General features: G+C 44.6%; 1 protein-coding gene across 1 annotated transcript in view; it reads right to left on the bottom strand.

The window, feature by feature from the left end:
- The window catches only part of LOC126455748 (hemicentin-2-like), a 408,606-nt gene that overhangs the window by 102,548 nt on the left and 291,514 nt on the right, over positions 1-14,544 (bottom strand). Inside the window, exon 7 of the mRNA XM_050091516.1 lies at positions 4,697-4,831. Within this exon, the coding sequence (XP_049947473.1) occupies positions 4,697-4,831 (135 nt within the window). The remainder of the gene's footprint in view (positions 1-4,696; positions 4,832-14,544) is intronic.

Here is a 14,544-nt window from a genome sequence, read left to right as displayed (position 1 = left end):
GTAAGAGATCAACTAAAGAGACTGCCTACGCTACGCTTGTCCGTCCCCTTTTGTGGTACTGCTGCGCAGTCCGGGATTCTTACCAGATAAAATTAAGTGGGTACATCGAGAAAGTTCAAAGAAGGGCAGCAAGTTTTTTACTGTCGCTAAATAGGGGACAGAGTGTCACGGACACGATACAGGTTTTAGGATGGACAGCATTAAAACAAAGGCGGTTTCCTTACGGCGGAATCTTCTCACGAAATTTCAATCACCAACTTTGCCCTCCAAATTCCAAAATATTTTGTTGGCACCGACTTATATAGGGAGACACGATCATCATAAGGGAAATCAGAGCTCGCACGGTAAGTTATAGGAGTTCGTTTTTTCCGCGCGCTGTCCGAGATTGGCATAACAGAATTATAGTGACGGTCGTTAATGAACCCTCTGCCAGGCATTTAACTGCGATTTGGAGAGTATTCATGTAGATCCATCCATGTGGATCTAGATCAAAGAATGAAGTCAGGTAACTGTATCATGGATGAGGTCACAACTGGTGTCTGTGCTCCAGACATTCTGTTTGATTTGCCGGCGTAGCCAGTGAGGTTTGCTTATGACCAACAGCGACCATTGTGTATATTTATCTCGCCGCTAGAGTAGAAAGAGGTTTCATCAGTGCATGGTAAAACATGTGGCAGTCCTGATTTTGACTAAGAAACTGGTGTAGAAGGTGATTCATTTTTGTATATCATCTTCGATGTACTGCTGATGAATATGGATGAGATACGAACGTAAACAAGTAACATGTAGAATTCTGCAGTGAATTCTGCAGTCGATATGTCTGCTCACCCCGAATTCTGCGCAGTTCATCATATAAACGATGTGGCTCGAGATTTCGTACAGCAAGAACATTGCAGTAGTGTCTTCTCTCACGGATCCTCTGACTTGTGTATTACGAAAGTGGGTCGATATCGGGATCCTACTAAGAATCGGCCAGTCACTTAAAAATACGTCGTAGCCAGAGACAAGTGAAGACCAGTACACAATCCCTTGAATATGTAACTGCCGTAGTTCCTCTTGTTAGACCCGAGTATTGGCGCTGGCTGTGAGAGTACTCCATGTACCGCTCCAGCGTCCCACGTCTCCTATACCACGCACAAATGATAGGCGGCAAGAACGATAGTTTGTGAATCTCATTGTGAGTTCCAATTCTCCTAGCCCTCCCTCCATGGGCAGTTTGCGAAAGTACTTTGGGGAAGCAGTATGTTGGCTGACTCTTCTAGGAAAGTAGGCTTCAGGAATTTTAACAGTAAACCAAGGAGTGATTCGCAGTACGTCGCTTGTAGAGTTTGCCATTCGACTTAGGTGAAGATATCTCTCTCCCATGGTTACCAAACGAACTTCTGAAGAAACGTGCTGCTCTTCTGCCCATCTTGTCTTTTTCATCAATCCATCCTACGTGGTAATGGTACCAGAACGGCGAGAGGTAGGCAGGTTTCCTGAGAATTCTTTCTCAACCTGCCATTTGCCTTTCCCACGGCTAGTTTGAAGTTCGGCAACCGTGTGATCATACAATGATGGGTCTCCTCACCTTTTTTTATGGCCAATAAGTTACATATATTTGTGATGAGACTACATTGTCAATACCTGCTGCAAACATCGATATTTTGCAGGTCTTTCTTCATATTGGCACAACTGACAAACATTTCTACTTCTCGGTGTACAGGAGAATCATGCAGGAACTGCCTCATGGATCTTCTGACATCCTCTAGGAAAATTATGCATATTATGGAGACCAACCGACCTATAACACTTGTTTGCGGTACGTCCAATGTTATTTTTACGTCTACTAAAGATTTATCTCTCTTAAGAATAACATGCTGTGATCTACACCGTCCGGTCATTTAAATCTCGCCACCTGTCAAAAGCCTCAGTAACCACCTTGTAGCGCGGACAGCACCAAGACGTACAGGAAGGGACTCAGTGAAGTTGTGGAAGGCACCGTCTGGAATGCGGAGCCATTTCGACTCCAGTGCCGTGACCTATACAAGCTGACACCACGACATATAAATATGTCAACTTGTATAAAGTAGACATGGCTTAAAGCCAAATCATCTGCACTTGGTAATGGCCTAAGGCCGAAATTGCGATACTGGAAATAAAAAGTTTAACAGTCACTGGCGTAAACATGATGTTTTTCATGTTGCATTTCCTTGCTGGTAGATGTCGTCGTGCCGAGGACAAATAAACTACATGCAGTGGTGGGCATGGTTCCGAAGCATAGACCCATAATTGTGTTGATCCTCTGTGACTTCCAGAATGACGAGGTCACCCGGGTAATGTCACGAAAATATTTCCGAGACCTTAGCGCTCCCTCCTGCTTGGATCCTTTCGTCGACATATCTGATGGAGCATAAAACATGACCCATTGGAAGAGTCCAGCTGTCGCTACTTAGTGGGCGTCCAGATACGGTACAGGCGTGCAAATTCCAGCCTTCGCTGCCGATGAAGAGCAGTAGGAACGGTTGCATGGGCCAGCTGCCTGGTGTGGAGGCCCATATGCAGCAACATCTGCTCAACAGTCGTTGGGGAGGACCTGTTGGTGGCTCCTTAACTCATGTGGGTGGTGAGCTGCTCAATAGATGCACGTCAGCTCGGCCGTACGCATTTCCACAGCGGTTTTTGATAGCGCCATTTTGCCATATACGGTGTACTGTACTTTAACCACGACGGCACAAGTTAGCCGTTTCAGAAATGCTTTCACCCTTGTCCCGAAAGCCAATGATCATTCGCTTTTCGACGTCAGATAAATCGCTCAATTTCCGTTGTACAAAAACTTCTGCAATGTTTCCGGCATTTCCGCATTACTCCCACTCAACGTCATGCTTTATACACTGAAGAACCAAAGAAACTGGTACACTTGCCTAACATCGTGTAGGGCGCGCGCGAGCAAGGAGGAGTGCGGCATCACGACGTGGCATGGACTCGACTAATGTAGTGCTGGAGGGAACTGACACCATGAATCTTGCAGGTTTGTCCATAAATTCGTAGGAGTACAAAGGGGTGGAGATTTCTTCTGACAGCACGTCTCAACGAATCAAAGATATGCTCAATAATGTTTGTCTGGTGATTTGGTAGCCAGCGGAAGTGTTTAAACTTTGAAGAGCGCTTCTGGAGCCACTCTGTAGCAATTCTGGATGTGTGAGATGTCGTATTGTCCCGCTGGAACTGACCAAGCCCGTCAAAATGCACAATGGACATGAATGGATTCAGGTGATCGGACATTGTCCTTACGTATGTGTCACCTGTCAGATTCGTATCCGGACATATCAGGGGTTCCGTATCGCTCCAAATTCACACGCTCTACACCATTACAGAGCCTCCACCAGCTTGAACATACCCTGCTAACATGCTGGGTCCATGGGTTCGTGAGGTTGTCTCCATACTCGTAAACGTCCATCCCCTGGATACAATTTCGTCCGACCAGGCAACTTGTTTCCAGTCATCAACAGTCCAGTGTCGTTGTTGACGGACCCAGACGAGTCGTAAAGCTTTTTGTCGTGCAGTCATCAAGTGTATGCGAATGGGCCTTCGGCTCCGAAAGCCCATATGGATGGTGTTTTGTTGAATGGTTCGCACACTGACACTTGTTGAGCACCCAGCATTGAAATCTGCAGAAATTTGCGTTGAACGATTCCCTTCAGTCGTCATTGGTCCCGTTCTTTCAGGATCTTTTTCCAGTCGCAGCGGTATCGATTTGATGTATCGGATTGCTGATATTCGCGGTACACTCGTGAACCGGTCGTACGGGAAAGTACCCACATCATCTTTACGTCGGGGATGCTATGTTTCATCGCTCGTTCGCAGACTATAACGCCACATACATTAAAAGTCACTTAAATCTTGATAACCTGTCATTGTAGCAGCAGTAATCGGTCTATGAACTACGCCAGACACTTGTTTTGTATAGGCGTTGCCGATCGCAGTGTCGTATTCTGTCTGTTTATACGTATCTGCATTTGAATACGCATGCATACACCCGTTTCTTTGGCGCTTCAGTGTATATCCTTGACTGCAAGTCGTGGCACCTGCCGTCAGTGAGTGATCAGTGCACGTTCATATCGAACATAGGCGCTGATCATATTAATATGATTGGACCGTGTATTTGCAAGCAAGCCCTCGGTCTAGTCACTAATCTGGTCCAGTATTCCGTACACACAAATTTGGTTTATTAGATGACAGTGCGGAACTGTACAAGCTTGACGTATTATAACATTCAGTCGATATTGTAGAAACTCACACTCGAATTGAAGTGGCTGTTTTAGACACAAAAGACACTGGGATAGTAGCGTGGGTTTCATCTGAAGTTGAGGAGGTAGTGTGCTACACTCAAATAGGTACTGAATGAATAGTATGAAATTCTTAGATCAATTGTGAGGAAACTGGAAATTTCTTAATTACCTTCAGGTTGAAATTGAAATTTGTGGTAAGGTCTTACGGGACCAAACTGCTGAGGCCCTCGGTCCCTAGGCTTATACACTACTTAATCTAACTTAAACTAACTTACGCTATGGACAACACAGACAGCCATGCCTGAGGGAGGACTCGAACCTCCGACGTGGGGAGCCATGAGAACGGTGGTAAGGCGCCCTATACTGCGTAGCTACTTCTCGCGGCGATCAATTGTGAGGATGAGGCAGTATCGTGATGTACTCACAGATGACGTTGAGGTAGTAGCCGATGGAGCTGGCGTCGCGACTGGTGCACTTGTACCAGCCCATGTGCTCGCGGCTGATGGAGCTGAAGTTGAGGAAACCATCGTTGGACTGGGCTACCGGCGGCGCGCCGTCATCTGCACAACACAGGGGATCAAGTCAACAGCGAGCACATCTGCGAGACATAAAACTCATACAACAGGCAATATTTTATTCTGCTTGCCGCTCTGCGACGCCAATGTACTGCATACTTTCAACGCTTTCCATCTTATTAATTTTTTTGAATCAGGTGCAATGTCAGCAATCGAAACATAGTTCAAATAGAAAGTTTATAGTAAACATCACAAATTTCCTCTTTAATTGCGGAAGTTGTCAGCCATTCCCTTGTCACTAGTTCCATCTTTAATTACGGAAGTTCTCAGTCTTTTCTTTAGCAACAGTACAATGTATTAGGCATACCTGCAGCACTTGTGACTTCACTGAGACCGTTTTACACAGAGTTGGAAAGACTGGAGGAAAGGGTTCAGACATCAGATAGTGCAACATTACTCTGCGTCTCCAAATGCAACGGAACATTTTCTATCTTTTTTCTGTTCTTGCTTCCATTGTCTAGGAAAAGTGCAAACTATCTCCCGTACCACCATGAATTTTCTTAAGGCAGTCTAATAACACACTGCGTAACGGAATTAGAGGATCACTTTTTCGGAACCCTCTAGTTATTCCGGATTGTGATGTATGAGTTTGAAATATGGTTCGAAGGTGCCGACAGCGTGGCGCCCTGCGACGTCATCTTTACGGACTCGGCGGCGCTTCTGACAGCAAAACTGTCGACACGTGGCCACAGCTCAAGGGTTCACGTGAGGTGTGAGGTGTGTTAATGATAGCACATTAGCACCAAATTTCAGGACTGTTCTGCCTAAAGTCATCATTGACATGTCACGTGATGAGAAGGTGCCGCACCTCTTCATACACATTTCACTCCTTCTTTTGACCCTTACATGAGAGGAGTTAGAGTGTGGGAATCATCCGGGTTTCTTACGTCTGGGTGACGAAAACATTTCAGAGGCAACGCCACTCAGATTCGTCAGGGAAGGGGCTTGTGGGGGTGGTATGTCCAAGGAAATAGAGAAATCTATCATAAATCTAAAGTCAGGGCCGTTTCCATGCGAACAACGCCCTACAAATTCAAACTAAGCCGAGAAGCGCGCATGACAATTTTGACTGGTGTCGTGTATACAGGACCTAGTGTAATACTTTGTGATAAGTATTATATCGGCCAAACCGCCCTCTCTTTTGACGTAAAGTTTAAAGAAAATTTACAGCCAAGTATCGAAATTGCCTTTGGGTTACACTTACCAGAAAACGGCCATATTATGGACAACGTTGAGAAAAGTATGCGTACTTTACGCAGATTGCGAAAATGTCATGCTGTCGATTTACTGGAAGAGCTTGAATTTAGTAAATCCAAAAACCAGGAACCGGTAAAAGCACCTAATGCCTACTTTACTCTATTTGATGAGGTTTTACGCCTGTCGCATGTGTATTTGCCCTCCGTTTACATAGTATAAACTGCATCATACATTTGCTCTATTTTCTTCTTTGTTCGTTTTACTCTAGTGTTTGTTTCTCATTCCTCTGTTTATGCAATACATTTCATTAACAAGATAATCTTATTAAGCCACTGTTACAATATTTTATTACGATTTACTTGGAACTGTGTTTCACATGGTACGTTAGGCCCTGTGGCGATTAAGTTCCTCCGACTTCTCGTCTATGCTGCATTATGGCGGCTATACCAACAGATGTCGCTGATTACTTACTCTAGTCTTTTCTTATCAACCCTTTCGCTTCTTCCTCTAATTATTCCGTCAACTTCGCAATACTTTATTGGCCCCATAGCTAGTGGGTGCGGTGCATTATCAACATGACCTCTATATTTAATTTATGTTCTGTTGTGGCAACTGACGAAGGAAGTCTCTTCTGCCACATTTTCAGAGGCGAGCAGATTAGCACTAATTTTTCCCAAGTTGTATTATCATTTTTACAATTTCTGTACTATAATCAAACACCAGCAAAAATTTCGTTGCTGTAAGACTAGCAGTTTTCGAGAGAGAAAAAATTTTATTCGCTAAAAAGATGTTTTTCAGCTCTGTTTACACAACGAAACATCAGTCCATCTCCAATAATGTTACAGCTAGAGCGGTGAAATTTTAGCTGGAATTATACTTAACATGTTCTCATAACATCGTGTGAAACATTGACTAAAATGCTGTTACTTTAGGGACAAACGTGGATTCAACGAAATTTAGACTTACCTCTAAATTCTCCGTAAGCTCTGTAATTATGTAAAGTAAAAATGAACACTGTATTTTTTGTGTTCTTCTTTGTTGCATGAACGTTGTGGTAATGAGACGAGCGCCGACGGCTGTTCTTCGTGCTGCACAAAAATTTCGAATCGCTGGATTTATATTTCACCTGTCCTCTGCTGGGAAAAGCCTAAGGCAGAGAAAACTCTTCTACGACGACAGTTAGGAGATGGATGATGTATCCCGTACTGAATATCATTGTTGTAATCAGTACTATGCATGCTATTACTGAAAGTCTCACTGCGTAGCATTGGAGTGCATTCTTTTGTGTTGAACACACCAACGTGAAGTGACGATTGAATACAAAAGGTAATACGGTAATTGTGTTTTGTATACTTTGTGTAATAAACAAGCCGAAATGATTTCTGAAGACAAAAGGTAAAAATTGACTTTTGTATGTTTGTTGAAATATTTATGAAGAGAGTCATTCGCAGATGTGCCTTGCTGGATGGAGGTTTAACTCAATTGCTCACATACACTGATAAAACTAATTAGTGAACAGTACAGGATTGAAGGAGTGTTATCTGTGGTTCGGAAATAGTTCACCGAGATTTATAGGATGGTAAGAAATTGTTGTGGCGTAACAAGCTAGCTACGCCACACTGAGAAGGGAGCCGAAAGGCACGCGTACACACACGCCCACTGGCGTCAAGTCTGGAACAGGATACGTTATGACTGCTATAAAGAAAATACGTAGCTTTGGAATATACTTAACTTTTAATCACTCCTTGTGATACATCTCTCTTGACTATACAAATGAGTCTCGTAAGATACATGCACTGTTACAATTGGCGCCTTGCTAGGTCGTAGCCACGGACTTAGCTGAAGGCTATTCTAACTGTCTCTCGGCAAATGAGAGAAAGGCTTCGTCAGTGTAGTCGCTAGCAAAGTCGTCGTACAACTGGGGCGAGTGCTATCCCGTATCTCGAGACCTGCCTTGTGGTGGCGCTCGGTCTGCGATCACACAGTGGCGACACGCGGGTCCGACATGTACTAAATGGACCGCGGCCGATTTAAGCTACCACCTAGCAAGTGTGGTGTCTGGCGGTGACACCACAGAAATAATCTGAAAAGCTTGTAAGGTTTGTGGAGCGTATGTTGGGCTGAGAAATATTTCTTAAGGAAAACTTTCGATACAATGCGCAGTTTCTGAGGTAATTAGTATGGAGGGTTAGGCAATCATGCCGTCGCTCGCAAATTGAAGCTGCCCGCCAAAGACGATGTCGCCAACCGTGTCCTTCATCAGTTTTCTAAAACCCAATAAGAGAGAAATACAAACCATGGACGTGGTACGGTAGTAAGGATATAACCCGAACCGAAGGCTGAGCAGCCACGTGAGCTATAATATACGCTATGAAAACAACCAACACTAATTGTATCTGGCGGGCTGCTTCAATTTACGCGGTCAACGGCCTCGCTGACTAACTTCAATTCTAACTGACTAGGAAACGGCGCAAAATGTCTATTTTCTTTTTCTTAACAGTTATGTATCAGCGAACACATCCTGCAACGCGCTATTCCTGCAACACGGGCTGTTCCGATTGTTTCCCACAGCCGTGCATTTAAAAGGGGCTCCTCGTCCATGCCGTGAAGCCCCAAGTGCTGCCTGCCGGCCGTGTCATCCTGTGCCTCGCGGAGTCAGGGGGATGCGGTACGGAGGGACAACAAGTGTTCAGCACAGCACATCTCCCGTCCGTTTTGCAGACTTCCCACACCGTAGAGCAGCCACTCCTCGGGTAGGTAGCTCCTCAAGTGCCGTCACGAGGTGAGCGCACCTCGTACTAGTCTTACCACCAATGGAAAAATACGCATCTGTAGCGGGAATCAAACCCGCGCCCGCCACACACCAGCCATGTGCGCTGATCACTCGACTGCGGTGGCGGACCAGAGATATATGTATAACAGTGTTAGGTGATTAAACATCGCGATCCGTTAACAAAATGGGGGTAGGAAAGTACTTTACTGAGAGCAACTGAAAATAATCGAAGAACTCACTGATATAGAAAATACTTAATTTCTTATTTGAGTGTTGTATACACCAGACATTAGGTGCTTATTAGGTATTATAGTTGGTTGCGGAGATGACGTGCGAACGGCCTTGCCGCAGTAGTAACATCGGGTTCCGTGAGATATCCGAAGTGCTGTCGCGCTTGGCTAGCACTTTCGAGTGCTGTTACAAGGGGGTGGACTCAGCCCTTGTGAGGCGAATTGAGGAGCTACCTGACTGAGAAGTCACGAAAACGGACGACGTCTGGGAGACCGGTGTGCTGACCACATGCCTCTCCGTATCCGCATCTGGAGACGCCTAAGGGTTGAGGATGACACCGCGGTCGGTCGGTAACTTTGGGCGTTTAAGGCCTGTGCGGATGGTGTTTGTTCGTTTCTTCCCATAGATAACACGACCAGTCGACAACTAAGCCCAACACAACGTCAGACAATAAAATTTTACCTGTAATACTTTCGTATGATGTGTCACTCACTGCCACGTAATATAGATCGAGGAAAGTGGGACCATACAAAGAAAGAACTACTTCAGTACAGTACGGAAAGTGATTTAAAAAAAATACGCATTGAGATGAACAGAAATATCACATTTATTCAAAGAAAATTGTTAGAATGTGATAGTCCCTTCACGTTACAAAAGGTGTGACATGGTTCTCAGTTGGTTGTGTAATTACCACGGATCACATCGCATGTTCAGCAATGTGATTTCAAGTTCTCCACAAATCTGGTAAGGAATTCTCGTACTACGACGTTTCATTCCTACACCGGTGCGGTTCATAACTGCTGGTGCATGTGAAAGTGCTGCAATAGTCTCCCCAAGTGTTCGATGGGTTATAAATCGGAGGAACGCGTAGACCACTCTGTCCGCCTAATACCCTCTCGTTCCAAGAGCTCTTCCACCTGCGCTGTTCACTGCGGTCGCGTATTCCCGTCCATGAAAGTGACGTCAGCGCCGAATGCACCCCCGAAAAGACGCAAATGAGGAAGGAATACAGTGTCAGAATAACGTTGATTGGTGACTGTACCGTGTTAAAAGTTTTAGGAAGTTTCCAACAGCGTAGGGCTGGACCAAAGCGGAATGAGGTTGCATACACTTTTCCATCTACATCAACATCTAGGTGGATACCCTGAAAATCACATTTAAGTGCCTGGCAGAGTGTTCACCGAACAACCGTCACAATAATTCTCTATTATTTCGACCTCCTACGGCGCGCACAAAAAACTAGCACCTTCATCTTTCCCTGCGACCTCTGATTTCCCTTATTTTATCATGTCTTATCCTGATGTAGGTCAGTGCCAACAAAATATTTTCGCATTCGGAGGGGAAACTTGGTGATTGAAGTTTCGTGAGAAGATCCCGCCATAACCTAAAACGGTTTTGTTTTAGTGATGTCCACCCCAGGTCCTGTATCATTTCACTGACACTCTCTCCCCTATTTCGCGATAATACAACACGCGCTGCCCTTCTTTGAACTTCCTGGATGCACTCCGTCAATCCTATCGGGTAATGATCCCACATCGAGCAGCAATATTCTAAAAGTGGACGGGCAAGCGCAGTGTAGGCAGTCTCTTTAGCAGATCTGTTACATTTTCTTTGAGCTCTTCCAATAAAACGCAGTATTTGGTTTGCCTTCCCCACAACATTTTCTGAGAGTAAGTTCCAATTTAAGTTGTTCGCAACTGTAGTTGCTGCATATTTAGTTGAATTTATCCTCTTTACATTTGACTGATTTATCGTGTAACCGAAGTTTAACGGATTCCTTTTAGCGCTCATGTGGATGACCTCACACCTTACGTTATTTAGAGTCAATTTCAATTTTTATACCATACAGATATCTTTTCAATATCGTTTTGCAAATTGTTTTGGTCTTCTTATTACTTTACTAGACGATAAACGAGAGCATCATCTGCAAACAACCTAAGATAGCTCCTTAGATTGTCTCCCAAATCGTTTATATAGATAAGCAACAGCAAAGGTACTATAACACTACCTTCGGGAAAATCAGATATCGGTTCTGTTTTACTCAATGACTTTGTGTCAGTTACTAAGAAATGTGAACTTTCCGACAGGAACTCACGAATCCAGTCACATAACTGAGAAGGTATTCCATAACCACGCAATGTCACTACAAGCCGGTTGTGTGGGACAGTGTCGGAAGACTTCTGTAAATCGAGATATACGAGATCAATTTCAAATCCCTTGTCAATAACACTCGACACTTCGTGTGACTAAAGAAATAGTCGTTATTCACAAAAACGATGTTTTCTAAATCCGTGTCGACTGTGTGTCAAAAAAATGGCTCTGAGCACTATGGGACTTAACATCGGAGGTCATCAGTCCCCTAGAACTTAGAACTACTTAAATCTAACTAACCTAAGGACATCACACACATTCATGCCCGAGACAAGATTCGAACCTGCGACCGTAGCAGTAGCGCGGTTCCAACTGAAGCGCCTAGAACCGCTCGGCCACTCCGGCCGACTGACTGTGTGTCAACAAACGGTTCTCTTCGACGTAATTCATAATGTTCCAACACAATATATGTTCCAAAATCATCATCGTTAATGATATGGGTCCGCGATTTAGCGGATTACTCCTACTACCTTCCTGGAATGTTCGTTTGACCTTTTCAACTCCCGCCGCACGGAGTAGTCGTGCGGTTTGATTCGGTATGTAACGGATTGCACGGCCCTTTCTGCCGCAGGTTCGAGTCTTCCCTCTGGCATTGGTGTTTGTGTTGTTCTTAGCGTAGGTCTAGGGACCGATGACCTCAGTAGTTTGGTCCCTTAGGAATTCACACACATTTTTTTTTTTTTTTTTGTGCAACTTCTCAGTCTTTGAGTACGGATCTTTCGTCGATCTTTCGGTTTGTGTATAATTGTTAAGTATGGTGCTATTGTATCAGCGTACACTGAAAGGAACTTATCTGGTATACAGTCTGCACCGGAAGATTTGCTTTTTTTAGGTGATTTAAGTTAAGGCAGAAGTAAAGCTGTGAGTACCGGGCGTGAGTCGTGCTTCGGTAGCTCAGTTGGTAGAGAACTTGCCCACGAAAGGCAAAGGTCCCGAGTTCGAGTCTCTGTCGGGCACACAGTTTTAATCTGCCAGGAAGTTTCATATCAGCGCACACTCCGCTGCAGAGTGAAAATCTCATTCTGTGATTTATGTTGCGTCACTACTCCGAGGATATCCGCTTCTACGTTACTTATGTTGGCAGCTGTCCTTGATTCGAATTTTGGAATATATTCTGGAATATATTCTCCAGTGAGAGCATATTCATTCTCCGAAGTGACTCCGGACGTACCCTCATATGGCGAGAATTCAGAAAACGTAGTTGACCCAGGAACATCATCGAATACAATCATTTTGGTGATCCACGAAGTACGGTCCAGGGAGGCATAACACTGCATTGCCGTACTGACCTCCGAGACGTTGAACACGACGCAGTTGCCGGTCAGCTTTCTTGTAATACTGTACTGCTTCCCCTCGTGCGTCTTTTCAGGGGTGCCTTCGGACCTACCTTTATTTATTCTTGTGGATGACAATACTATACCGCAACGAATTGAACAGGTGGAAGGGCTCCTGGAATGAGAGGATATTAGGTGACTCGAGTAGCCTGCAGGTTTTCCCCGACTGAAACTCCATCTACCACGTGTAGCGTCCGCTGGGGAGACATGATGCAGGACGTCCAAATGCACCATCGATCATCCGGCAGTTCTCAATCTCGCTGGTGGAGGAATGAAGTGGGCATCCACCAGAACTCCTTACCAACTTTATGGTCAGCATGGGAGCACTTTACGCAACACTCACTACTGTCCCTACCGATCCCACGTGCTATTAACAACCATTCCCACATTTTATAATGTCCAGTGAGCTATAACATATCACAGTGACTCCAGTACAACTACTGCCTTTGAATAAGAGAGTCATTTCTGTTAGTCTTAATGCGTGTTTCTTTCGGTTACCTCTACCAGGACTAAACAGTAGTAGTTCTTTCTACGTATGGTCCAAGTTTCATCGAGCTACGTTTCCTAGCGGTGACGCACCACAACCTTTCTCGCCCTGTTCCATCTCAAAGGAGGCGAACCTGCGGACTGCCTCACTACCTGCAGGAGTGGTCGTGTACATGGTAGCGTATACGCAGCAGTACACGGTCAAAGAAAAATTCTAATACATGCATTCCTAGCGCTGACAAGCTGCGATTTTCGCTCCGTGTAAAAGAATTCCTTCAACGCGAGACGATACAAGGTACAACTGTCCTGGTGCGTTGTCTGCTTTGAGAACTAAGTTGGTCTGTTTCTTAACGCCATTGCTGTTTCGTTTTTTTCCATAGCATTCTCCAATGTCCCTCTGTGAAGGAGCTTAGTCTTCAGAACAGAAAAGGGATTCTTTATAAGGGGCCGTGTTAATAGCAACGATTTTGTTTCATTCTATGTTGCATTTTTATTTGTCCTTAAGCAAAACATAAGCATTTTGTAACTCTCTTCCACTGTACACCTCACATGTGTTTTCCATGACGCACACTTTCCTTTCATTCCGAAACCATTTTCAGCTCGGCTGTCGAATTTCCCCGCAGAACGTGGCACTTTCATCAGCTCTTTTCGAATGCCGCGTAGGCACGGAAACAAAAGAGTGTGCTGTTTGTGTTCCACGGGCAGTGTTTGTCTGCTCGCTCGCCTCCAATAGAATTGTACTGAGCCTTTCCCCGGGACGTGATGTCTTTTCTTTCTCTCACTTCAGAAGTGGTTCACTCTAGCATGACTGTACCGTGGCTTCCAAACCTGAAATGCATATTACATTCCGTTTCGTTTCCCCAAACAATTTTGCATTTGACATCACTGCTTTTCTCCTTTTTCGGCTGTCGTTCTGCGGTAGTTACCCATTTGGCATAGGAAGAGATGTAACAGGCTCGGAAACAACCTGCGCTCATGAAATTTTTTTCATATAATTCTGTTTCCATGCCTTCACACTGGCTGCACCGAGAACCCCTGCATCAATATGTGTCTTCACCGCTACTTGAATTCATGTAATAGACGTCACATAGTTAAGTTTCTAAAACATATGCTCTTCGTCAGACACCATTAACTGATGAATGGACATCACTTATTTCCACTAAGACGGAGGTGGAGGGATTATTGGCAAAGTTTAAATCGTTTATAAGTCGTGCTCGGGAGTTATACGTGCCAGATAAGTTGATTAAGGATGGAACAGACCCAATGTGGTATAATAATAAAATTCTGAAAATGATGAGGAAACAGGAACTGTCGTATTCTCGGTTCAAAACGAAACCGCAAGCGACGAGAGCTAAATGTGCGCGTGTAAGAAGATCGAAGAGAGACGTACACAACTACCACCGTCATACCTTAGCGAAAGTTGTTGCCTAGAAGTCGAGAAAATTCTGGTCACACGTAAAATCGATAAGCAGGTCGAAATATTCCAGCCAGTCACATGACGATCATTTTCGGGTGGCAATAGAAGA

The sequence above is a fragment of the Schistocerca serialis genome, chromosome 2 (assembly GCF_023864345.2).
Source record: "Schistocerca serialis cubense isolate TAMUIC-IGC-003099 chromosome 2, iqSchSeri2.2, whole genome shotgun sequence".
In the NCBI taxonomy this organism is placed as follows: domain Eukaryota; kingdom Metazoa; phylum Arthropoda; class Insecta; order Orthoptera; family Acrididae; genus Schistocerca; species Schistocerca serialis.
Note: the sequence above shows the minus strand (reverse complement) of the source record. Positions and strands in the feature narration are given on the sequence as shown.